Source organism: Mobula birostris, chromosome 16 (assembly GCF_030028105.1).
Source record: "Mobula birostris isolate sMobBir1 chromosome 16, sMobBir1.hap1, whole genome shotgun sequence".
Classification (NCBI taxonomy): Eukaryota; Metazoa; Chordata; class Chondrichthyes; order Myliobatiformes; family Myliobatidae; genus Mobula; species Mobula birostris.
The window spans coordinates 61,761,562-61,787,691 of record NC_092385.1 but is presented as its reverse complement, the minus strand read 5'-3'; the positions used below and the strand labels follow the sequence as shown (position 1 = coordinate 61,787,691).

At 41.5% G+C, this 26,130-nt stretch overlaps 1 protein-coding gene across 1 annotated transcript in view; it reads left to right on the top strand.

Annotated features, from left to right (window-relative positions):
- rnf123 (ring finger protein 123) overlaps positions 1 to 26,130 on the top strand; it is a 410,214-nt gene that overhangs the window by 37,816 nt on the left and 346,268 nt on the right. Inside the window, exons 4-6 of the mRNA XM_072280728.1 lie at positions 984 to 1,081; positions 4,300 to 4,354; positions 10,853 to 10,938. Of these exons, the coding sequence (XP_072136829.1) occupies positions 984 to 1,081; positions 4,300 to 4,354; positions 10,853 to 10,938 (239 nt within the window). The remainder of the gene's footprint in view (positions 1 to 983; positions 1,082 to 4,299; positions 4,355 to 10,852; positions 10,939 to 26,130) is intronic.

Sequence of the window (26,130 nt, the reverse complement as noted above, 5' to 3'; positions counted from 1 at the left end):
CAGGGTAGAAAGGTTGGTTAATCTTGATTTGAAACAGTCTTTTAAATGTGTGCCAGGATTGGGTTAGTACATTAAAAGCTAAATGAGCACAAACTTCCTATTCTTAATAACTGGTTTGTTGGGCAGGGTGTGAGCAGCTGTTACTGGAGGCAGTGTAATCGGCATGGAAAGCTTCTTCAGTTTAGCTTACAGAATGGTGGAGCACACACAATGGGCCGATGGCCTAATTCTGCTCCTATCTCATGGTACCTTTGATCTAGTTTCTCGAAGTTATCTATTCTTGAGCAACCAGGCTTAAAAAGATGGAGTGCCAACTTGGAAGACAAACTCATGAGATGAGACATGTTGATGAGCCAGAATTATGACATGGATTTAGTGAAGCCTTCTAATGTCCCGTGGTCCTCCATTCCCTAGCAGCAGTGATTCACAGATCTCACATGGTATTGTACTTAATGATTAAAGTTACTATGCGTTGTACTGTGAAGCCTGTATACACAGCCAACTAAAAGGTATCAAGCAACATTTTATGGCCAGTGACTGATGCCAGGGACATACAGATATTTCTAAATCATTCAGTCAGCACAATCCTGCCCTTCTCTGCCTTAGTTAGAATGAGGAATCTTATTGACTGTAATTAGGTATGTAAATAATCTCTGTGTCTGGTACATCAGGCAGTGAGGTTATTTGGGAATGCTAAGAATTAAGTCATTGCCCTTTTTTAGTTGTTGCTTATCTTGAGTATAATTTTAAATATTTTCAGGGTCAGACTTTATGGTCCCTACTGTATGTGCATGACCAGAATCCCTCCAGACTGGACCCATCCCTGAGAATTTGTCCTACCCTGCACTCAAACTGCTTATCAGATAGCAATGCTAATTCATTTTCAGATATCTGTGCTCTACCCATCTTTATATTTCATATTTTTGTAATTAGTGTCAGTTTACTGAATTGCTGACAGTTGGATTGTTGGTTCTATATTTCAGATCAAAATGTAGATGGGCGTCTTGGCCCAGACACAGTGGTCCTGGATCACACCAGTGGGTTTGAGGGATTGCTGCTTGTGGATGATGATTTACTCGGGGTAAGTACTTGAAAGAATTATTTCAAGATTACCTTCCTGATTTTAAATACAAGTTATGAAGCCAATTTGTTCCATTTCATCATATTTTTTTCCTTAAATTCTACATGACATGATGAGCCAAGAGGCCCATTTCTGTGCTCTGTGGGAGAGAGGAAAGGAATTTGTTTTATTTTTGCTTGTTGTGTTCTGTTTTGTTTTGCTGAATATGTTATGTTGGCATATGGTGACACATGTGGGCTGCCCTCAGCACATCCTTGAGAATGTTGGTTGTTAACCCAAATGAGACGTTTCACTATTTTTCGATAAACACATCTGAATTGTAAGCATAGAAGCGTGCCCTTTGGCCCACCATGTCTAAGCTTACCATTATGCCTGTATACCTATCCTATTTGTCTACGTATCCTCTATGTCCCGTCCAGGTACCTCGTATGTTGTTGATGTTCGCTCCACCACCTGCAACTCATTCCAGCTTCTAGCTACTCTGTGAAAAATTAATCTTCTTTAAAGATGGTCCTTAAACCCATGACCTTAAGTTTAAAACATCCATACCATGGGAAACAGGCATTGGCTATCTACCCCATCTATAGTTCTTATAAATTTATATACTTCTATCGTGTCACTTCACAGTTTTCTTCTCTTTAGTGAAAACAAATCTAGTCCATCCAATTTCTCCTGATATTCAAGCCCTTAATTGAAGCAACACCCCTGTGAATCCTTTCTCCATCTTCTAAAATGGGTTTTCTTATACATTCCTGAAAACAGTTTTATAGAGCAGTTCAATTATTAGAAATTGCATTTCCCTTTTTGGTTCAGCGATTAAAGTAAATAAACAGACATCTGTGTAATAATTATCTATCAAATACTGTTTTCTGTGATCTAATATTGGTTACTGAGCTTGACAGGTGATTTGCATCCATTATGTTTTCCATAAGATCATATATCTCTCCCCAACTAAAATCCTTACCCATATTTTCATTACCTCAAAGCTTGATCATGTCTTTCCTCTAATATGGTGATCGGAACAACATACCTTAAGTGGGCCCAACCAACGTATTGTGCAAATGGAGCAAGACGTTCCTATTCTTGTATTTAGTGCTTTGAAACACACCATATGCCTTCTTTATCATCCTGTCTACCTGTGTTTCCATTTTCAAGGAATATGCATTTGTACCCCAAGATCTCTTTGTTCCGTAGAATTCCCCAGGCCCCCACTATGTACGCCTTGCTGTAGCTTAACTTCCCAAGATGCATAAATGCATCAGTGCACACTTGTCTGAGTTAAATTCCTTCTGTCATTCCTTTGCCTACTTTGCCAGTTGATCTGTTGTATGTTAGATAATTTCATCAATGTGTCCCCCAACCAAGTTTGAGTGCATTTGCAAACTTGAAAACCAAATCACTTACTTTCTCATCCAAATCATTAATGTACATGACAAACCTCAAAGAACCCTGCACTGATCTTGTGGCATACCATTGATCACAGGCCTCCAATCTGAAAAAAATGACCGTTCACTATCACCCTCTGACTCTTTCCACTAAGCTAAGTTTGTAACTAGTTAGCAAGCTCACCCTGGATCACCTTGCCATGCAATATCTTATCAAAAGCCTTGTTAAAGTTCAAGTAGTTAATGTTGACAGTCTTGCCCTTACCAATCCTTTTGATCAGCTCTTCAAAAACAAACTTGATCCAATTTCTAAGACACAATTTCCCAGGCACAAACCCAACAATCTCGTATCCATCTTAGCCTTTCCAAATGTAAATTAATTCTGTCTGTCAAAATTCCCTGCCATAACTTCTCCATTACTGATGTGAGGCTCACCGGCCTATAGTTCTTTGGCTTAAAAGAGGCAGAACGTTAGTTATGCAATGATTTGCTAATTTTCCCTCTGATGGACTTGAATTTCTTGTTGAGGTCATGTGGCAGCATGGTAGTGTGGCAGGTATTGCTGCGGCCTCAGCTCTAGTGATCTACCTGACCTGATCTACTGTCTTGTGGATAGTGCATGCTCCCCCTATGATGGCATGAATTTCATCTGGGTGCTCTGGTTTCCTCCCCAATCCTGAAGATGTGTGGGTTACTAGTTCAACACACACAAAATGCTGGAGGAACTCAGCAGGCCAGGCAACATCTATGGGGTAAAAAGTACATTTTTCATAGATGCTGTCTGGCCTGCTGAGTTCCTCCAGCATTTTGTGTGTGTTGCTTGGATTTCCAGCATCTGCAGATTTTCTCTTGTTTGTGGGTTACTAGATCAATTGGTTACATAAATTACAACTGGTGTACATGACTGGTAGGAGAATCGGACTGGAAGCAGTGGGAATATGAGGTAGAATAGGTTACAGGGAAATAAGTTGTGGAGTGAGACTGACCACCAATGCATACTTGTACAGCTATCTCCCCGTCATGAGAAAAAAATAAGTTTCACAAGTAGTGAATGTGCCTGTTATTCCTCCATCTGATTTGGCAGCAAATGGTCTGCTCTTTGAATATGCTGCAAATCATGTTGACTAAAATCTGGCTCTCCTCCAGGGTTCACATGCTTGTATTTTGGGGAGGATGCAGAAGAGAGGTTTATAGTCGCTGAGTAGAAATGGCACTGGCAACTTAGATTTCACAGCTGAGATTAGCTGACTCAACGTGGAGTGACTTTGAAGATGTTTTTCTTGGTCTGAGCTAATAACATAGCTCAGATGTGACCTTTATTTAAATTTTACCGCATTTGCTGGTCTTGGTCATTCTTAGTTACAGATGCTTGCTGAGGTTTCTACCACCCATTCTTTTGCACTGAATCTTTGAAGGAGCAGAATTAGGCCATTTGACCAAGTGAGTCTGCTCCATGACTGATGTTTTCTACAACCCCATTTTTCTGCCTTCTCCCAGTAACCCTTAGCCCTCTTAACAATTAAGAACCTGTTTGCTTTAAATGCACTTAATGATTGTCCTCCATAGCCCTCTGTAGCAACGAATTCCACTGATTCACCAACCTCTGGCTGAAGGAATTCCTTCTCATATCACTCCCTTTATTCTGAGGCAGAGCCATGCCCTCAGATTCAGACTGACCACACTGCTACTCCTTCACTGCCACTTTCAATGTTCCCCTGAGTATTCCTGCATTTTATTTCATGAATGTAAAGAGTTACTTTGAGATTACTGTAACCCTCCCTTTTGTAGCTGAGGAATAATTATGGCACTTGCTCTGTTTTTCTCCTTTTTTAGGTTGTTGGCCACAGTAATTTTAGCTCAATCAGAGCCACCTCGTGTGTGTACAAAGGTGAGTGATGGTCCTGCCTCGCTCTCAAAATGATCTGACACTGGATCCCTGTAGTGAGTCCATAGGTTGTGGGTTGTGAGTGTATAGAATGAGTTACCAGAAACAGTGTTTGAGGCAAGTACAATAACAACGCTTAAAAGACATTTGGAAAAGTACAGGGGTAAGAGGGATAGGGCCAAATACAAACAAATTGAAGGCTGGTATGGACAATTTGGGCCAAAGGCCTGTTTGCATGCTGCATTACACAATGTCCATAAACTCAGCTACCTAGCTAGAGTGGCTAATCAGTCTCTTCCAATTTTGATGTTCTTATCTGATTCTGTAGAGAGTTCGAGGCTACAGATCCATGTTATTGCTGAGACCACCAATCTCCACCACTATAAGACCATTTAACTCCCCCTGCCTCCCCCAACTCATCAGTTGCTAAAATCCTTGCCCATACTTTAATTACCTCAGGTTGATTTTATCTAGTGCACCTCTGGCCAAACTCCCCCTTTCTGCAAACTAGATGACCTTTAAACAATATCATCCAAGTTCTGCTATCCATGTCCAAACTACCCATCATATTCACTCGTTAAGACTTCCCTTTGCGATTTACACTGTTTCTCAATTAAATAGTATTTTGGTTGTAAAATTCTCATCCTTCGTTTCCGTTGCCTTGCCCCCATCTACCATAGTAAAATGTACCAACATTATAACTCACTGAGATAAATACTCCCTCAGTCTGTCCTCTGAGCATCTCTGAATTTACTGGCTGATAACATAAGAGATCTGAGTACCTACGGCACGACTGGTCTGGCACTCATCAAGATCATATCAGATAATCCTCCTCAGTTCCACTTTCCATTTTAATTCTCACATGTTCTTGGATTAAAAACAACTGTCATTATATGTATTTCTCAAGGATTCCCAAAGCTAGCAGTCTGTTAGTATGTTCATATTCCTCGTGGGCCCAGTCAGGAGTGCAGTTACAAAGAAAGCATGGCAGTGCCTTGATTTCCTTCAGAGTTTGCGAAGATTCGGCATGTTATCTAAAACCTTGATAAACTTCTATAGATATGTGTTGGAGAGTATATTGACTGGCTGAATCACAGCCTAGTATGGAAACACTAATGCCCTTGAATGGAAACTCTTACATGAAGTAGTGATACAGCCTAGTTTATCACTGGTAAAGGCTTCATCTACACAAAGCGTTGTTTCAGGAAAGCAGTATCCATCATCAGGAACATCCACCATGCTCTCTTCTCGCTGCTGCCATTAGGAAGAAGGTACAGGAGCCTCAGCACTCACACCACCAGGTTCAGGAATAGTTATTACCCCTCAGCCATCATGCTGTGGGACCAAAGGGGATAATTTCACTTGCCCTCATCATTGAAATGTTCCCACAACCTATGGACTCACTTTCAAGGACTCATCTCATACTCACGATATTTATTGCTTACATATTTATTATTATTATTTCTTTTTGTATTTACAGTTTGTTGTTGTTTGCTCACTGATTGAACACCCAAGTTAGTGTAGACTTTCAGTAATTCTCTCATGGGTTTATTGAGTATGCCCGCAAGAAAATGAACCTCAGGGTTGTGTATGGTGACATATATGTACTTTGATAATAAATTTACTTTGAACTTTGAATTTTAGACCTGAAAGACCTCTTGAAACTCTATGGCCCTTATTTCTGGACAAACAATTTAAGGAAAATTATATTGTAGTACACACCCAGTATAGCCCCTTAGTTATATCTTTCTTTCTTCTAAAACCCAGCCACATTTTCCTTTGTACTTGATGTTTTTTAATTGGCTTCTCCACTTCCCAGAAGTCAACCCAGTAAGCCTTACCTCTGCCTCAGAGTAAGTATGTATTCCCAAGTGTAGTCTCACATAAGTCCTATATAACAGCAGAGTTTCCTTCCTCTTGTTCATCTGCTCCATGCATTAAAAACTGCACCTGTATTTGTGGTGTGTATGCAGGGAGCACTCGAATCTCATTCAATGCCAATGTTTAGTAGTTGCCCTTTAATAGAGTCTTTCTGTTCTTCCTCCCAATATGAGTGTATTGTCTATAAGCAACATTGTATTTGCGTGTCAATTCCTCGCCTTTTTCTTAATCTCCCTTTACCCCTTTGTATCTTCTGTAATTTCTCATGCATTTAAGTCTGGATGGCAGGACAATTGTAATACAGTACATCAAAATTATTAATGTAGATTTTAAATAATCCCAAGTTTCCAACCATCTTGGAAACAGGTCGCCATTCAATTTTATTCACTCCATGAATTCAGTATAAAGTTGTTAGCACCAATGCAGGAAAGATTATGAAGCATCCTAGCCGTGGTAATGAAGATTTGAAGATTACAAAGATTTGAAGATTATGAAGCATCCTAGCCATGGTAATGAAGATTAGTGTTCCAGATCTGGCTGTACTCTCACCCAGGCTGTTCTAGTACAGTTACAGTGTTGACATCCACTTGACAATGTGCAGAATTGCCGAGGTACATCTTGTTCACACAAAGCAGGACAAATCCATTCCAGCTCATTACCGCTCATGAGTTATTCTTGGCAGTGCTTCCAAGCAGCACTTGCTCATCAACTCTGTTCACCAGTGACCATTTTGCTATGTCTGTTCAGCACCTAATTCTAATCTAATCCAATTTTATTCTCCCCACAATAACCCCCTGCTTCAATCTGTCCCAGTAGTTGTTGGAATTCTTGTCATTCTAGCTGAGAACTTCCTTGGGCAGTAACCTGGGCCCAACCATTTTCAGACACTTTGTCAATAAATTTCCTTTAATCACAAAGTCGGAAGTGGAGGTTTATTAATGATTACAGAATTTTCAATTCCATTCGTAACTCTTCAGGAAATTAAGCAGCCATTGGCTGCACAGCATAGGATCTAGTCATGTTAATGAATGGCTATTCGCATTCACTCCAGACAATGACCATATCCAAAGGGAGGGGGACAATGGTCTAGGCTGGACATTTATTGGCATTGCCTATGAACTCCGCCCCCCCCCCCCCCCCCCCACCATCACTACGATCTTCACCACCACCATCAATGTCCTGTGAGTTATTACTGACCAGAACTCAGCTGGATGTTGGTGTTCCACCGGGGTCGGTGTTGGGACCGCTTCTTTTTATGCCATATATCAATGATTTAGATGATTGAATTAGATGGCTTTGTTATCAAGTTTGCAGGTGATACGACGATCGGTGGAGGGGCAGGTAGTGTTGAGGAACCAGGTAGGCTGCAGAAGGATTTAGCCAGATTAGGAGATTGGGCAAGAAGGTGGCAAATGAAATACAATATTGGAAAATGCATGGTCATGCACTTTGGTAGTAGAAATAAATGTGCAGACTATTTTCTAAATGGGGAGAAAATCCAAAAATCTGAGATAAAAAGGGACTTGGGAGTCCTTGTGCAGAATACCCTAAAGGTTAACCTGCAAGTTGAGTCGGTAGTGAGGAAGGCAAATGCAATGTTAGGATCCATTTCAAGAGGTCCTGAATATGAGCAAGGATGTGATGTTGAGGCTTTATAAAACACTGGTGAGGCTTCACCTTGAGTATTGTGAACAGTTTTGGTCTCCTCATCTCAGAAATAATATGCTGGCATTTGAGAGGGTTCAGAGGAGGTTCATAAGATAATTCCAGGAATGAAAGTGTTATCATATAAGAAACGTTTGATAACTCTGGGTCTGTACTCACTGGAAATTAGAAGGATAAGGAGGGCATCTCATTGAAACCTTTCAAATGTTGAATGGCCCAGACAGAGTAAAAGTGGAAAGGATGTTTCCTATGCTGGAGGAGTCTAGGACAAGATTCACAGCCACAGGAGGCAGCAAGTGTGAATAAAAGGGGCCTTTTCTGGTTGGCTGCCTGTGACTAGTGGTGTTCCTCAGGGGTCAGTATTGGGACCACTCCTTTTCACATGGTTTGTCAATGATTTAGGTAATGGAAATGATGGCTTTGTGGCAAAGTTTGCAGATGATACAAAGGTAGGTGGAGGGGTAAGTAGTGCTGAGGATGCAATACAATTGCAACAGGATTTAGACAAATTGGAAGATTGGACAAAAAAGTGGCAGATGGAAACAGTGTTGGGAAATGTACGATAAAGCATTTTGGTGTGGACTATTATCTAAATGGAAAGAAGGTTTAAACATCAAGAGGTGCAAAGGGACTTGGGAATCCTTGTGCAAGACTCTCAGAAGATTAATTTGCAGGTTGAGTCTGTGGTAAAGAAGGCAAATGCAATATTGGCATTTATTTCAAGGGGAATAGAATATAAAAGCAAGCAGATAATGCTGAGGCTTTATAAGACACTAGTCAGGCCGCACTTGAAGTATTGTCAACAGTTTTGAGCCCCTATCTCAGAAAGGATGTATTGTCATTGGACAGAGTCCAGAGGAGGTTCACGAGGATGATCCCGGGAATGAAGGGTTTAACATATGAGGAGTATTTGGTAGCTTTGGGCCTGTACTCACTGGAATTGAGAAGAATGCGGGGTGGGGTGGGGGGGGGAGGAATCTCATTGAAACCTACCAGATGTTGAAAGGATTAAGGACTAGATAGGGTGAATGTGGAGAGGATGTTTCCTATGGTGGGGGTATCCAGAACTAGAGGTCACAGCCTCAAAATTGAGGGTTGACCCTTTAGAACAGAGGAAAGGAGGAATTATTTTAGCCAGAGAATAGTAAATCTATGGAATGCTCTGCCACAGACTGTGGGGGAGGCCAGGTCCATGCATATAGTTAAGACAGAAGTTGATCGGTCAGGGCATCAAAGGATATGGCGAGAAGGCAGGTGTATGGGCTTGTGTGGGATCCAGGATGAGCCATGATGGAATGGTGGAGCAGACTTGATGGCTGAATGGCCTAATTCTGCCCCTACATCTTAAAGAGGAGCGTCCATTTAAAACAGAGATGTGGAGAAATTTCTTTAGCCAGAGGCTGGTGAAATTGTGGAATTTGTTACCACAGGCAGTTGTAGAGGCCAGATCACTCGGTGTATTTAGGGCAGAGTTTGATGATTTCTTTATTGGACATGGCATCAAAGGTTATGGGGAGAAGTCTGGGGAGGGAAAAAAAGGATCAGCCATGATTGAATGGCAGAGCAGACTCGATGGACCAAATGGCCTAATTTTGCTCCTATGCCTCATGGTCTTATGGATCAATCTAATTGTGGCTGCAAAAGCAGGTTGAGATCTCAGTCATCCCCAAGCCTTTTCACCATCAGCAACACAAACCAGGTACTCAGAGGAACAAGCTTCTTTAGTGAGTGCAGTTCCAATACTACTCAAAGCTTGATGCCATCAACGATGGATTGGTACAAATGTGCTGGAAGTAGTTGGGCAGTTAAGCAAAATCTATGGAATGAGAAACCAGTCAATACTTTGGGATCAGTGACTTTCTTCAAACTGTGGGAAAAGTGTAGGAGTTATAGTTTTCATTGTAGAGCTAAAGGGGAGGGCTAATGTGCAAGGTAAAGACCATATGGCAGTAAGTTAAGACAGATCAGCTAATAAGACCCACGAGTACTGACCATTAGTAAGGCAGTTAAAAGAATGGGGTGAGAAATAATTGGAGAGCAGTTTGCCTGAAGTCAGAGAATTAAAAGTTTGTTGCAAAAAGTTTCAATTGCCAAGACAGAAAAGAAGATATTTTTTTCTTGTTGGGCTTGATTATGGCAGTGGAAAACACCACGGACAGACAGACAGGTAGAAGGGGAGTGGGAATGAGAATTAAGGTGGCATGTAACAGGAAGCTCTGCATCACCCCTGCGGACTGAACTCAGGTGCTCTGTACAGTGAGCCTACAATTTGTGTTTGACCTCCAGTGTAGAGGTGATCCCATTGTGTGCATTGATTGCAGTACACTAGGTTGGAAGAATCACTGTTGTAGCTGGAGTGATTGTTCGGCTGATTGGATGGTCTGAAGGGAAGATCTGAAAGGGTAGGTGTTACATCTACTCCAACTACATGGGAAAGTGCTGTGGGTTTCAGGAAGTGGTGGTGATGGGGGGGGGGGGTGGAATTGCAGTGCAGACCAGGGAGTCACAAAGTAAGTGGTTCCCGCAAAATGCATAGAGTGGTGGCAAGGGGAAGATATGGCTGATAGTTTTTAGGTCAGTGAACTTTAAGCAGCACAGGGAAATAGAGAGTGAACTGCAGCGAGCTAAGTAAAAATGAATATCATTTTTTAAATCAAATTTTTCATTTATGCCTGCTATTACCCCACATTGTAACTTGTATTAGAAAAAAAACAAAATAGTTGTCTAGATAGGAATTCGGTTCATCAATTTTCTCTTTCCAGTTTTCAGTTACAACATCTACATTGATTCCATGTTTTTGAGTCATTTACAGACAGCTGTTATTCTACAGTTTGAGATTATGTTGCAAAGGTCTAATACATATGTGTGACTTGTGACAAGATGTAAATCCTGCATGCTTTATTTGCTGCTGTTATGATATCCAGCTCACCTTGTCCTTTCATTCTTGTATCACAGGCAAGTGGATGTATGAAGTCTTGATCTCCTCTCAGGGGCTTATGCAGATCGGTTGGTGTACCTTGAACTGCAAGTTCAATCAGGAGGTGAGGCGATATTTTACTCTCATGTCAATGCAAGATGGGTGGTGATATCGTTTGACACACTTGCCTTTGTGTAGTTACTTCAACACCAGATGTACTGGAGTCCTTGGCAGGAGATTTAACAAGGACGGGTTCTCTGGGATAGGTTTTCTGGGTCTGTGCAAGCGAGCTAGCTGGAGTGTTTGCTGACATCTTCAACTACTCCTTGCTTCAGTCTAAGATCCCCTCATGTCTTAAGAAGGCAACAATAATCCCAGTGCCAAAGAAGAGCAAGTTGGCATGCCTGAATGACTATTGACTTGTGGCTCTGACATCAATTGCTATGAAGTGCAATTGGTTATGGCACACGTCAACCACAGCCTACCAGTCAACCTTGACGCTTTGCAATTCACCTACCGGAGCAACAGGTCAATGGCAGATGCCATCTCTCTGGCCCTACGCTCCTCCTTAGAACACCTGGAGAATAAAGACGCATACGTAAGGCTCCTTTTCATTGACTACAGCTCTGCCTTTAATACCATCATTCCAAATAAACTGATTCCTAAGCTCCGGAACCTGGGCCTTAGCACTCAGATCTGCAGCTGGATCTTCAACTTCCTCACAGACAGGACCCAGGCTGTAAAAATAGGGGACAAGCTCTCCTCTACAATCACTCTGAGCACCGGTGCCCTACAAGGCTGTGTACTCAGCCCCCTGCTGTACTCGCTGTACACCCATGATTGTTTCTGTCGAACTCAATATATAAGTTTGCTGATGACACAACAATTGTAGGCTGTATCTCGGGTAATAATGAGTTTGAGTACAGAGAGGAAATTAAGAACCTGGTGGCATGGTACGAAGACAATAACCTATCCCTCAACGTCAGCAAGACAAAGGAATTGGTTGTTGACTTCAGAAGGAGGAGCGGACGGCACGACCCAATTTACATCGGTGGTGCGCAAGTGGAGCAGGTCAAAAGCTTTAAGTTCCTCAGGGTCAATATCACAAATGACCTGACTTGGACCAACCAAGCAGAGTCCGCTGCCAAGAAGGCCCACCAGCCTTTACTTCCTGAGACAACTAAAGAAATTTGGCCTGTCCCCTAAAACCCTCACTAAATTTTATAGATGCACTGTAGAAAGCATTGTTCTAGGATGCATCACAACCTGGTATGGAAGTTGTCCTGTCCAAGACCGGAAGAAGCTGCAGAGGATTGTGAACATGGCGCAGCACATCACATAAACCAATCTTCCGTCCTTGGACTCACTTTACACTGTGCGCTGTTAGAGCAGTGCTGCCAGGATAATCAAGGACACGACCCACCCAGCCAACACACTTTTCGTCCCTCTTCCCTCTGGAAGAAGGCTCAGGAGCTTGAAGACTCGTACGGCCAGATTTGGGAACAGCTTCTTTCCAACCATGATAAGACTGCTGAACGGATCCTGACCCAGATCTGGGCCGTACCCTCCAAATATCCGGACCTGCCTCTCGGTTTTTTTGCACTACCTTACTTTCCATTTTTCTATTTTCTATTTATGATTTATAATTTAAATGTTTAATAGTTACTATCGATTTGTAATCCAGGGAGCGGGAAGCTCAGAATCAAATATCGCTGTGATGATTGTACATTCTAGTATCAATTGTTTGGTGACAATAAAGTATAAAGTAAATTTGACATTGAGCTACATAAGGATGACGTGGCTGGGTGAACAGAAATGTAGTCAGAGATTAGTTCGAGTGATCACTTTAATAAACAGTTGGAGAGATTAGGGGAGCAATTCCAGAGCTCTTGAAGTCAGCCAAACGCTCAGTGCTAACTTTGGGGAACACAGAGTTTGTGAGGCCGAGGAGAACACATGCTGAGGTTTATGGGTCTCTGCAGAATACAGAGGGAAGGACTGGGCTTGAATATTTTTAACAAACCAAATATGAATAAAACACCCTGAGGGCCTACTTTGAAAATAATTTTTAGATTTTTTTCCCACTGTTAAAGCTTCCTACCTGGAGTATATATCAACCATGCAGACCTCGCATTTTGCTTTAAAATGTTGAATATGCCTTGTGAGACATGCGCGGAGACTTCTCACCATTCCCATTTGACTGTGCGATGTGCTAGGTAGTTAACCGAAGGTGATGGGGCGGAGGGGAAGCATGGGCAGAAATGGAGCAGAAACCAAAAGATGTGTGGGAGTATGTGAAAGGAAGTGAAGATTTTGCAGAGGAATTGAAGATGACATTGAACATTGAACACTACAGCACACTACAAGCTGTTCGACTGACGGTCTTGTGTCAACATTTTAACCTACTACCAGATCAATCTAACACTTCCCTCCTGCGTCCATAAGACCATTTAGCCCCTTGAAATTGTTCCATTATTCCATCATGACTGATCTATTATTCTTCTCGACCCCATTCTCCTGCCTTCTCCCTGTAACTTTTGATGTCCTGACTAAACAAGAACCTGTCAACCTCTGCTTTAAATATATCCAATGACTTTCCTCCACAGCTGTTTGTAGTAATGAATTCCATAAATTCACCATCCTCTGGCTAAAAAAATTATTCCTCATCTCTGTTTTAAATGGTGGCCCCTCTATTCTGCGGCTGTGCTCTCTGGTCCTGTACTCACCCAGTATAGGAAACATCCTTTCCACAGCCACTCTACCTCGGCCTTTCAATATTTGATTGGTTTCAGTGCGATCCCCCCCCTCATTCTTCTAAACTCCAGGGAGTACAGGCTCAGATCTGTTAATCTCCAAATATGTTAACCCTTTCACTCACAGAATCATTCTTGTGAACCTCCTCTGGACCCTCTCCAATGTTGGCACATATTTTTGAAGACAAGGGGCCCAAAACTTCAAATGCAGTCTGACCAATGCCTTATAAAGTCTTAGCATTACATTCTTGCTTTTACATTTTAGTTCTCTCAAAATGGGTATTAACGTTTTATTTGCCTTCCTTATCATTGACTCAACCTGCCGTTTTGGTGAAAAACAGGACTGGTCCTTGGATTGAGATTCTAGCTTGGAGAAAGGCTAATTTTGATGGCATCAGAAAGGATTGGGGCAGGTTGTTTTTTTGGCAAAGGTGTACTTGTTAAGTGGGAGGCTTTCAAGAGTGAAATTTGAGAGTTCAAAGTTTGTATGTTCCTGTCAGAATGAAAGGCAAGGATAACAGGTTTAGGGTTTTCGAAAGATAGTGAGGACCTGGTTAAGAAAAAGAAGGTGCAAAGCAGGTATAGACAGGTAGGAACAAATGAGATAGTTGAGGAGCATAAGAAATGCAAGAGAATACTTAAGAGGGAAATCAAGAACGCTAAAAGAAGGCATGAGCTGCTGTAGCAGATAAGGTGAAGGAGAATCCCAAGGGCTTCTACAGATATATTATGAGCAAAAGGGCAGAAAGGAACAACATTTGTCCTCTTGAAAATCAGGATGATCATCTATGCATGGTGCTGAAAGAGATGGAGGAGGTCTTAAGTGGATTTTTTTGCACCTATATTTACTTGGGAGATGGCACAGAGTCTAAGAACTGAAGCAAAGCAGCATTAGGGTCATGAACCATCTATGGAATACAGAAGAAGAGGTGATTGCTTTCTTGAAGCAATTTAAGATGGATAAATCCACAGGACCTAATAAGGTGACCCCTTGAACCTTGTGGGAAGCTGGTACAGAAATTACCAGCCAGTGTCCTGGCAGAGGTGTTTAAAATGCCCTAATCCACGGGAGAGGTGGAAGAGGACTGGAGCATGGCTAGTGTTGTTCCACTGATCAACAAAGGCTCCAAGAATAGGCCAGTGAGCCTGGCGTCAGTAGTGGGAAAGTTATTGGAAGGTATTCTTAGGAACTGGATATACAAGTACAGCTGATTCTGGTTAATTGGGCCATTGGTAAATCGGGGCAGCCAGTTAATTGAGTTGACACTTAAAGAACAATACTAATACAGAAAATAGCTGGGATTCCCTTCATTTATTTGGAATACTATGCCCTTAATTGAGACAGGAGACCGTTATTAGACAGTTTCTAACCAGCATCAGTTGTGTGCCCTTGTGTGGCCTTTAGATACTACACGTGCTTAGAGTGAATAATTTTTAAATAGCGTTAGTTGTCTGTGTTTCTGTTCAAAGAGCAGTGATTTTTGTCACTGATAGTTAATAAATAAACAGAGAGACAATTCAGAACTGTTTTGCTCACTGCAATTTCAAGCATTCAGGTTTGGAGATGCTAGAAATGAGCAAGGGTGAAAATAAAACAATTTCACCTCTTCAGCAAGTTAGGAACCATGACAAATATGAAGATAATGACAGTCATCTTGATTGCTACAATGAAAATGGAAATTTGGAGGATGCAATCATCGAAAGCATTGTATGAACATAGTCATTATCTGCACCAATCAAACAGACATGCAGTGTACACTGTGGCTAAGTACAGCTCCAACACCATATACAAATTTGCTGATGACACCACTGTTGTGGACTGTATCAAAGGTGGAGATGAATCAGCATACAGGAGTGAGATTGAAAACCTGTCTCAGTGGTGTAATAACAACAACCTCTCACTCTGTCAGTAAGACCAAGGATCTGATTGTAGACCTCAGGAAAGGGAAACCAGAGGTCCATGAGCCAGTAATCATCAGAGGATCAGAGATGAAGAGGGTCAGTAACTTTAAATTCCTGGGTGTCACTATCTCAGAGAACCTGTCCTGGACCCATCATATAAATACTGTGAAGCAACCTGACAGCACATCTACTTCCTCAGGAGTCTGTGGAAGTTCGGCATGTCATTGGAAACCTCGGTCAACTTTAATAGATGTGTGGTGGAAAGTGTGCTTACTGGCTGCGTCATGGCCTGGTATGGAAACACAATGCCTTTGAGTGGAAAATCCTACAAAATGTAGTGGATTTGGCTCAGTACATCACAAGTAAAGCCCTCCCAACCACTGAGCACATCTTCATGAAATGTTACCGTAGAAAAGCAACATCCATCATCAAAGATCCTCACCACCCAGGCCATGCTTGTTTCTCGCTGCTGCCGTCAGGTAGAAGGCACGGGTGCCTCAGGACTTGCACAAGCAGGTTCAAGAGCAGTTACAACCCCTCAACCATCAGGCTTGTGAACAAAAGGGGATAGCTACACTCATTTAAGGATTCAGTTATAGTGTTATTTCATGCTCGTTATTTATTGCTGTTTATTTATTATCTGTATTTGTACAGTTTGTTTACAGTTTACAGTTCCTGGTGTTTACAGTTTACAGTTACTATTCTATAGATTTGTTAAGTATGCCCGCGGGAAAAAGAATCTCAGGGTTGTATGTGGTGACATGTATGTACTCTGGTAATGAATTTTACTTTAAACCTTGAACTTCTGAACTTCAAATTCCATAGTTGATAGCTATTTGAAACAAACACACATTTTTATTATACTGTAGTAGTATTGGTAGTGTTCTAATTTGTTCTGTTTTCCATTTAAGTATAGTGAAATAGTAGTTTGTATTTTTATAGCCTTTTAACTATTTCCATGAAACTCTAGCTAATTGGGGCAGCCACTTAATTGGTTCAGAATGTACTGATCCCCATGTGTCCCAGTTAATTGGAATCCACTGTATTTCAATACAGGGCTTGATTAAGGATAGTCATTGTGACTTTGTGCCTTTTCAGTTATGTCTACCCAATCTTATAGAGTTTTTCAAAGAGATTATCAGGAAAGTTGATGAAGGAAAGGAAGTGGATGTTGTCTACATGCTCTTTAACAAGGCCTTTGACCAAGTCCCACATGGGAGGTTGGTCAAGAAGGTACAGCCATTTGCCATTCAGGATGAGGTAATAAATTTGATTCAACATTGGCTTTGTAGGAGAATCTAGGAAGTGGTAGGAGATAGTTCCCTCTCTGACTTGAAGCTTGTGACTAATAGTGTGTTGCAGAGAGCTGTGCTCTGCATTGTTGTTTATCATCTGTATCAACAATCTGGATGATTATATAGTGAACTGTTTTTATTTTGTTTATTTAGTGATTTCTATTGATCAGTAAAATTTCCCCAAATTGTAGTAAAAAAAAACTGAAAATTAAAGCCTGTTTTATACTTAAATAATTTTAAATTTTGTGTGTTTGAAGAATAGAAATAAGATTAGATTGGCATTACAGGACTGGCATGCACGTCAGTGGGATAGGCCATGGAAGGCAGTTTTGATGCCTGCTAATTCAGTACTTGATCACTAATTTTCTTCTCCAGAGGATGTCTCTGGACGTCCATGCTATTGATGTTGATTAGAATATAATTGTGCAGATGTGGTTAATAACAATTATTAATCTGGGGAAGGGGCACATCAGGGTCAGATCTGTTATCTGAACAGTTCTGAATACAGCTTGGAGATCATTGTAGCTTAATATGGACTTCCCCATGACTCTGTGCTTCCCCCTGCTTCATTAATCTGGACGTTACTGACATCGTCAATCTCCAGCTGAAAATTTGCTTACCCAGGCAAACACAGTATCTATTTCAGTAGAGCAGTTGGTGTTTGTACTGAGAGCCCAACCCAGCAAAGTATGTTTGCTTGAACTTTCACCAAAACAGTGTGAAGCAGTAATAGAACTGCAGTTGGGAAAATAAATTACCATGATAGCTGCCCATGTTGACTTGTATGTGCACTGGCTCTGAGCTTCACGTATGTGGGGACTGTTGCTAGAAAACTGTAAGACCCAACATAAATAAACTACCTGGTATTAGTGATACAGAGACAACACATTATGTGCAGTTGAGGTTGATAGGTTCTTGATTAGTAAAGGCATCAAAGGCTACAGGGAGAAGGCAAGAGAACAGGGTAGAGAGGGAAAAGAAATCAGCCATGATCAAATGCAGGAGCAGACATTATGTACAGTTGTGCTGGTCCTTGCACTTTCAGCAGCTGAATACAGTTGACAGTTCAGCCAGCAGCTTCTTTACATTTATGGGTCATCCATACACAATACACCTGGTCTTGCTTGTGCTGATGTTGTTGGTGCAAGTAAATGTCCCTTGCCTCAAATGCCACCTTAACATAAGTATGACAGAAACTGTACACAACTAACCCACGTTAGGTGTGTTCCTATCCTTATTATGTTGAAATAACAACCTGCAGAGTCAATCCATAAGATGTAGGAGCAGGGTTAGGCCTTTTGGTCCATTGAGTCTGCTCCTGAATTTGATCATGGCTGATTTCTTTTCCCCTTCTACCCTGTTCTCCTGCCTTCTCTCTGTAACCTTTGATGCCTTTACTAATCAAGAACCTATCAACCTCCAATTTAAATATACCAAATGCTTGGTCTCCACAGCCATGTGTGGCAATGAATTCCACAGAAACATCACCCTCTGGCTATAGAAATTCTTCCTTGTCTTTATTCTAAAGGGATGTCCTTATATTTTGAGGCTGTGAACTTAATGTAGGGAACTGATCAAAAGCTGCTAGCTGAAAATCTTCACCACAAGTGGAGAAGCCACATCTCTCAAGCTTCTTTGTCCAGCATTGAGTTACATCAACTTCATATGGATGACCCATTGAATCCTTATACAAAGTGGGAGATTGTGGATGCAAATACAGAATGGAAAATCAAATATTTCACCACATTATGTAGAATTCCCCAATTCATGGGATACAGCTAATAATTTTAATATTTTGTTATACATGTAGAATCTGGATTAGTGGGCATGTGCTACAAGGAGAAATTGGGTAAACTGGTTGTTTCCAAAAAGTGATGATGGCTGAACAGTGACCTGATAGAAGTTGTAAGGTTATGAGAGGCGTATAATAGAGAGTCAGTATATTTTTCTTTGGGCTGAAATGCATTTAAGGTGAAAGGGGCAAAATTCAAAGATGTGTGGGGCAAGAATTTTTATTTTTACAGAGACTGGTTGGTGTCTGGAATGCACTGCCAGGGGAGGTAATGGAGGCAAATATGATAGAGGCATTTAAGAAGCTCGAAAGTAAGCACAGGATGTGCAGAAAGCAGAGGAATATGCACAATGTGTAAGCAGATGGAATAGTTTATTTAATTTGGCATTTAGTTACTAGTTTACTTAGTTTGGCACAACATTGTAGGCCGAAGGGCCTGTTCCTGTGGTGTACTGTTGTATATTTTAGACTTGATCGTTTTGCTGTCAAAAATCTCAAAAATCAAAAATCTGGTGCTTAGTTCAAATATTCAATGCTTGTTCTCACTGAGTTGAAGGATTGAAAACTTTATTTCAATTTATGCTACCCTCATTAATTTAGCTTGCGAAATGTGGGAGGAATGGAATTTCTACTTGGGTATTCAGAATCAGGTTTATTATCACTGGCATGTGACATGAAATTTGTAAACTTAGCAGCAGCAGTTCAATGCAATACATAATCCAGCAGAGAGAAAAAAAATAATAATAAATAAAACAAAACATAATAATAAATAAACAAGTAAATCAATTACGTATATTGAATAGATTGAAAAAATGTGCAAAAACAGAAATACTGTATATTTAAAAAAAAGTGAGGTAGTGTCCAAAGCTTCAATGTCCATTTAGGAATCGGATGGCAGAGGGAAGAAGCTGTTCCTGAGTCGCTGAGTGTGTGCCTTCAGGCTTCTGTATCTCCTACCTGATGGTAACAGTGAAAAAAGGGCATTCCCTGGGTGTTGGAGCTCAAATACCAGCTACTGATTTGCTGATGATACAACCATTGTTAGTGGTGATGAGAGGGTGTACAGGAGTGAGATATGCCAACTAGTGCAGCAACAACCTGACACTCAGTGTCAGTAAGACGAAAGAGCTGATTGTGGACTTCCGGAAGAATAAGACGAAGGAACACATACCAATCCTCATAGAGGGATTAGAAGTGGAGAGAGTGAGCAGCTTCAAGTTCCTGGGTGTCAAGATCTCTGAGGATCTAACCTGGTCCCAACATATTGATATAGTCTTAAAGAAAGCAAGACAGCAGCTATACTTTATTAGGAGTGTGAAGCGACTTGGCACTTAAACAAATACGCTCAAAAACTTATATAGTTGTACAGTGGAGAGCGTTCTGACAGGTTGGTCAGAATGCTCTCTGGTATGGAGGGGCTACTGCACTGGACCGAAAGAAGTCGCAGAAGGCTGTAAATCTAGTCAGCTCCATCTTGGGCACTAGCCTACAAAATACCCAGGACATCTTCAAGGAGCGGTGTCTCAGAAAGGCAGCGTCCATTATTAAAGACCTCCAGCACCCAGGGCATGCCCTTTTCTCACTGTTACCATCAGGTAGGAGATACAGAAGCCTGAAGGCACACACTCAGTGATTCAGGCACAGCTTCTTCCCCTCTGCCATCTGATTCCTAAATGGACTTTGAAGCTTTGGACACTACCTCACTTTTTTTAATATACAGTATTTTGTTTTTGCACTTTTTTTTACTAATCTATTCAATATATGTAATTGATTTACTTGTTTATTTATTATTATGTTTTATTTATTAGATTTTTTCTGTCTCTGCTAGGTTATGTATTGCATTGAACTGCTGCTGCTCAGGCTACGTCCACACTACGCCAGATAATTTTGAAAACGAAGCTTTTTCTCTTCGTTTTGACCCTCCGTCCACACTAAAGTGGCATTTTCATCCCCCGAAAACGGAGTTTTTCAGAAACTGTCTCCACAGTGAATAAATCTGAAAACGCCTAATATCTGTTGTAGTGTGTACGGGGTAAACGGAGAGATTTAAAAATGCTGTCATGACAACACCACAACAACAATGCCTTTTCTGCTTCTGCTTGGTACTCCGTACGGCTGTTATAACGCACAGTCGGTGTGAACAGTGTGAGAGTTAAATTGTAAAGTGAGCCTTTTTAACTATTTAAAAACGCTGTCATGACATGCCGGAACAGCTGGCCGCAGCGCGGCATTTCGTTGTTTTCTTGAACGCAACCCCCCACATAACCTAACAATTTCAGAACAGAAGGCAACGAGACTGAAGCCAGAAGAGTTAGAAATGTACTCACCAAATACTTTGACCCATAGCTTACTGAGTCAATAAATACACTCACTTTGCCCTGTTTTCTGTCCTTGCTTGTATGAAGGTGGTTCACCTATTTATGCAAGTACTTCTCTGACAATAGATGTGTAACAGCCTAATGTAACATTGTGTGGAAATACAAGATAACACTGATGCAGACATATTTTATACATTTAACAAGGTGCTTTATTAATGCAACAGAGTTAATCAGTTTTTCAGTGTTCGTCGTCAGCCGGATCATACTGTCCGTGAACTCCCTGTCGGTTGCCTATATACACTCCAGCATTTGTTTTTTTTTTAGTTTTAAGTCCTCCTGTGCGAGAGCCAAGAGCAATTCCTTTGAAGTTTTTCTACTCTGTAACTGGACAAACGCGCACAAAGTATACCGTTTCTTCTTCGCTTGTTTTCTGTGTGTCCTATGCATGCCCAGTAGAGGAGATTCGCCCAAATATCTGTGTTAGTATGGACAGAGATATTTTGAAAAACGCTTAGTGTGTACGCCTGTCGTTTTTACTTGAAACCGGCGTTTTCAAAATTATCCGGCGTAGTGTGGATGTAGCCTAAGTTAACAAATTTCACGTCACATGCCGGTGATAATAAACCTGATTCTAATAATGGACACTGCCTTTCTGAGACACCACTCTCTAAAGATGTCCTGGGTACTTTGTAGGCTAGTGCCCAAGATGGAGCTGACTAGATTTACAACCTTCTGCAGCTTCTTTCAGTCCTGTGCAGTAGTCCCTCCATACCAGACAGTGGTGCAGCCTGTCAGAATGCTCTCCGCGGTACAACTATAGAAGTTTTTGAGTGTATTTGTTGACATGCCAAATCTCTTCAAACTCCTAATAAAGTACAGCCGCTGTCTTGCCTTCTTTATAACTATATCAATATGTTGGGACCAGGTTAGATCCTCAGAGATCTTGACACCCAGGAACTTGAAGCTGCTCACTCTCTCCACTTCTGATCCCTCTGTGAGGATTGGTATGTGTTCCTTCGTCTTATCCTTCTGGAAGTCCACAATCAGTTCTTTTGTCTTACTGATGTTGAGTGCCAAGTTGTTGCTGCGGCACCACTCCACTAGTTGGCATATCTCGCTCCTGTACGCCATCTCACCACCACCTGAGATTTTACCAACAATGGCTGTATTGTCAGCAAATTTATAGATGGTATTTGAGTCTTGCCTAGCCACACAGTCATGTGTATCTAGAGAGTATATACAGTGGTATGCAAAAGTTTGGGTACCCCTAGTCAAAACTTCTGTTACTGTGAATAGCTAAGTGAGTAAAAGATGAACTGATCTCCAAAAGTCATAAAGTTAAAGATGAAACATTCTTTTCAACATTTTAAGCAAGATTAGTGTATTATTTTAGAATGGAAAAAATGGAAAGGAGGACCATTCAAAAGTTTGGGCACTCCAAGAAATTTGAGCTCTCAGATAACTTTTACCAAGGTCTCAGACCTTAATTAACTTGTTAGGACTATGGCTTGCTCACAGTCATTGTTAGGAAAGGCCAGGTGATGCAAATTTCAAAGCTTTATAAATACCCTGACTCCTCAAACCTTGTCCCAACAATCAGCAGCCATGAGCTCCTCTAAGCAGCTGCCTCGCACTCTGAAAATTAAAATAAATGATGCCCACAAAGCAGGAGAAGGCTATAGGAAGATAGTAAGGCGTTTTCAGGTAGCTGTTTCCTCAGTTCGTAATGTAAATAAAAAATGGCAGTTAACAGGAGTGGTGGAGGTCAAGTTGAGGTCTGGAAGACCAAGAAAACTTTCCGAGAGAACTGCTCGTAGGATTGCTAGAAAGGCAAATCAAAACCCCCGTTTGACTGCAAAAGACCTTCAGGAAGATTTAGCAGACCCTGGAGTGGTGGTGCACTGATCTACTGTGTAGCGACACCTGCACAAATATGACCTTCATGGAGGAGTCATCAGATGAAAACCTTTCCTGCGTCCTCACCCCAAAATTCAGTGTCAGAAGTTTGCAAAGGAACATCTAAACAAGCCTGGTGCATTTTGGAAACAAGTCCTGTGGACTGATGAAGTTAAAATAGAACTTTTTGGCCACAATGAGCAAAGGTATGTTTGGAGAAAAAAGGGTGCAGGATTTCATGAAAAGAACACCTCTCCAACTGTTAAGCATGGGGGTGGATTGATCATGCTTTGGGCTTGTGTTGCAGCCAGTGGCACAGGGAACATTTCACTGGTAGAGGGAAGAATGAATTCAATTAAATACCAGATAATTCTGGAAGCACACATCACACCGTCTGTAAAAAAAGCTGAAGATGAAAAGAGGATGGCTTCTACAACAGGATAATGATCCTAAACACACCTCAAAATCCTCAAGAGGTGCAAGCTGAAGGTTTTGCCATGGCCCTTACAGTCCCCTGACCTAAACATCATCAAAAATCTGTGGATAGACCTCAAGAGAGCAGTGCATGCAAGGCGGCCCAAGAATCTCACAAAACTAGAAGCCCTTTGCAAGGAAGAATGGACGAAAATCCCCCAGACAAGAATTGAAAGACTCTTAACTGGCTACAGAAAGCGTTTACAAGCTGTGATACATGCCAAAGGGGGTGTTACTAAGTACTGACCATGCAGGGTGCCCAAACTTTTGCTTCCGGCCCTTTTCCTTTTTTGTTATTTTGAAACTGTAAAAGATGGAAATAAAAAAGTAATCTTGCTTAAAATATTAAAGAACTGTGTCATCTTTAACTTTATGCCTTTTGGAAATCAGGTCATCTTTTACTCGCTTAGCTATTCACAGTAACAGAGATTTTGACCAGGGGTGTCCAAACTTTTGCATGCCACTGTATAGATGAGTATATATTTATTGTTGAATAGTTGCAAATGAGTTTCTGTGAGTAACATGAGTTGCTGTGTTTGACTTCGATTAACTGTTTTTGCAGGTATCACTGAGATAATAAATACATTACAGAAAATTGAGAAATGTGGCTAACGATGGCTAACGTAGAGGTGATTGACGAGGGTGATTAATTTGTGGGGGAACAGCAGCATAATGATTAAAGAATTGAATAGGTGCTCAAAGACTTGTGTGGTAGCAATGGGTTTTAGTTCGTAGGCATCTGGTACTGTACTGAACCAAACTGGGGCCATGTTTGAAGGATGGGCTGTGCATGTGCATTGCAAAGCCAAGGTGCAACATGTTCAAGATGGGTTCACAGGTGGAGTTGGTGCCGCTGTTGGAGTTGGAGAGAGCGATTTCGAAAGGAGTCGATGCGGAAAAGTTTCAATGCCCGTCCGCCTAACCCTTGTGTGAGGTTGGATCACTCCAAGCACTGAGCCGATTTGGTTTGATCGAGAATGGCTTCAGGCTGTGCGGCCCAAGCGTGTCGCTGCTCCGGGATCTGGGTCCTAGGGTGAGGGACTACCTGATGCTTGGACAACTTAAACGCTGACTCAGCTTGAGTGTCAGGACCAGAGGCGAGGATTGGGTTGTTTTTGTTCACTCTCCAGCAATGTTCTTTCCTCTATCTGTGACACCAAGGGTCTCGGCCTGAAACGTCGACTGTACCTCTTCCTAGAGATGCTGCCTGGCCTGCTGCGTTCACCAGCAACTTTGATGTGTATTGCTTGAATTTCCAGCATCTGCAGAATTCCTGTTGTTGGAGTAGCAATAGAATTGCTTTCAGTCGGTGGACTGGACCATATTCAAGGTCTCGTCATAGGATCGAACGAATGCACCACAGTTGGACTTTGTAAAAACAGTTATAGACTAATCCACTTGTGAAAGCATCATGATATCTACCCTGTCAAGCCCCTTTGGTTTCTTTCATCTTTCAATAAGATCACCCTTCATTCGTCTAAATTCCAAAAACCTAACCTGTTTATCCTCCCAACCCACGAACTAGCCTAGTGAATCTCTGAAGTGAATAAGGTGACCAGAGTTGTGTGCGGTACCTCAGACCTCAACAACACCTTGAGCAGTTGTGACAAAGTTTTCCTATTTCTAAACTCTATCCTCTTTTACAGTAAAGGTCAATATACCATTTGGCCTCTTGTTTCTGGACCTGCCTACTAATCTTTTATAATTCATGCAGAGGAACAACAAGATCCCTCTGTACTTAATTAATTTGCAGTCTTTTTCCACTTATTTGATCTGCCTTTTGATTTGTCGAGTGCCAGATAATGTTAAGATCCTACAAGAGGGACTTTAGCCACTACCCCTGGACAGACAATGATGTTACCACCATTAGATCCCTGATCACCATTGTCCTAGGAAGAGAAACTTTTTGGATTAGCCACATTAATGTTAAGATATCAGGAACAGCTGAGAGACTAAGGAGACTGCAGTACCTGTTTTGCTTGACTCCTCAAATTCTGTCCACCATCTGCATGGTATAAGTTGCCTGGATGTGTGTAAGTGACAACATGAAGCGCAGTGCCCAGAAGCACAAAGTGACCCACTTGACAGCTACCCAATCCACCTTCTTAAGTATATTCAACCGCAAGTTCAGGTATATTGTGGTGGCAGTTAAAGCACTGGAATACCTTCATCACAGAGGAAGCAGTGGAATGAGTCCAGCACACATCATCCTTCTCAAGGACAACTGTCTCAAGACAGGGATGGATGTTAAATCCTGGCCTTTCCAGCCATGTTCATGTGTTGAGAATGGAGGGTTATTGAAACAAAAATGAAAAAAAAAACACTAAAAAACCTCAGCAGATCAGGCAATTGTGGAAGGAGAAGCAGTTAACATGCTGGGTCTGCAGCTCTTTGTCAGACCACAGATCTGAGATGTTGACTGTTTCTCTTTCAACAGATGCTGTCTGACTGGCTTTGTTTTTTCAGCCTTTTCCATTTTTGTTCCAGGTTTCCAGCCTCTGCAGTATTTTTAAAGATTATTGAAATCTGTGAGATTAATTTTCACACTGTTTTACAGAGGTGGTTCGTAGCTATTTGACTATGGTTAATTTATTTCATTTTATTCATTTAGAGATACAGCACAATAACAGGCCCTTTGGACCTTATGAGCTCACGTCACCCAATTACACCCATATGACCAATTAACATAATAACTTGTACATCTTTTTTGGAATGTGGGAGGAAGCCAGAACATGCAGATGAAACTCACTTAGTCACGGGTAGAATGTACAAACTCCTTACAGACAGTGGCAGAATTGAACTTGTGTCATTGGTGCTGTTATGCTAACTGCTATGCTACTATGCCTCTCCATTATGTCACAACAACCATTGGGGAATGTGTTCGAT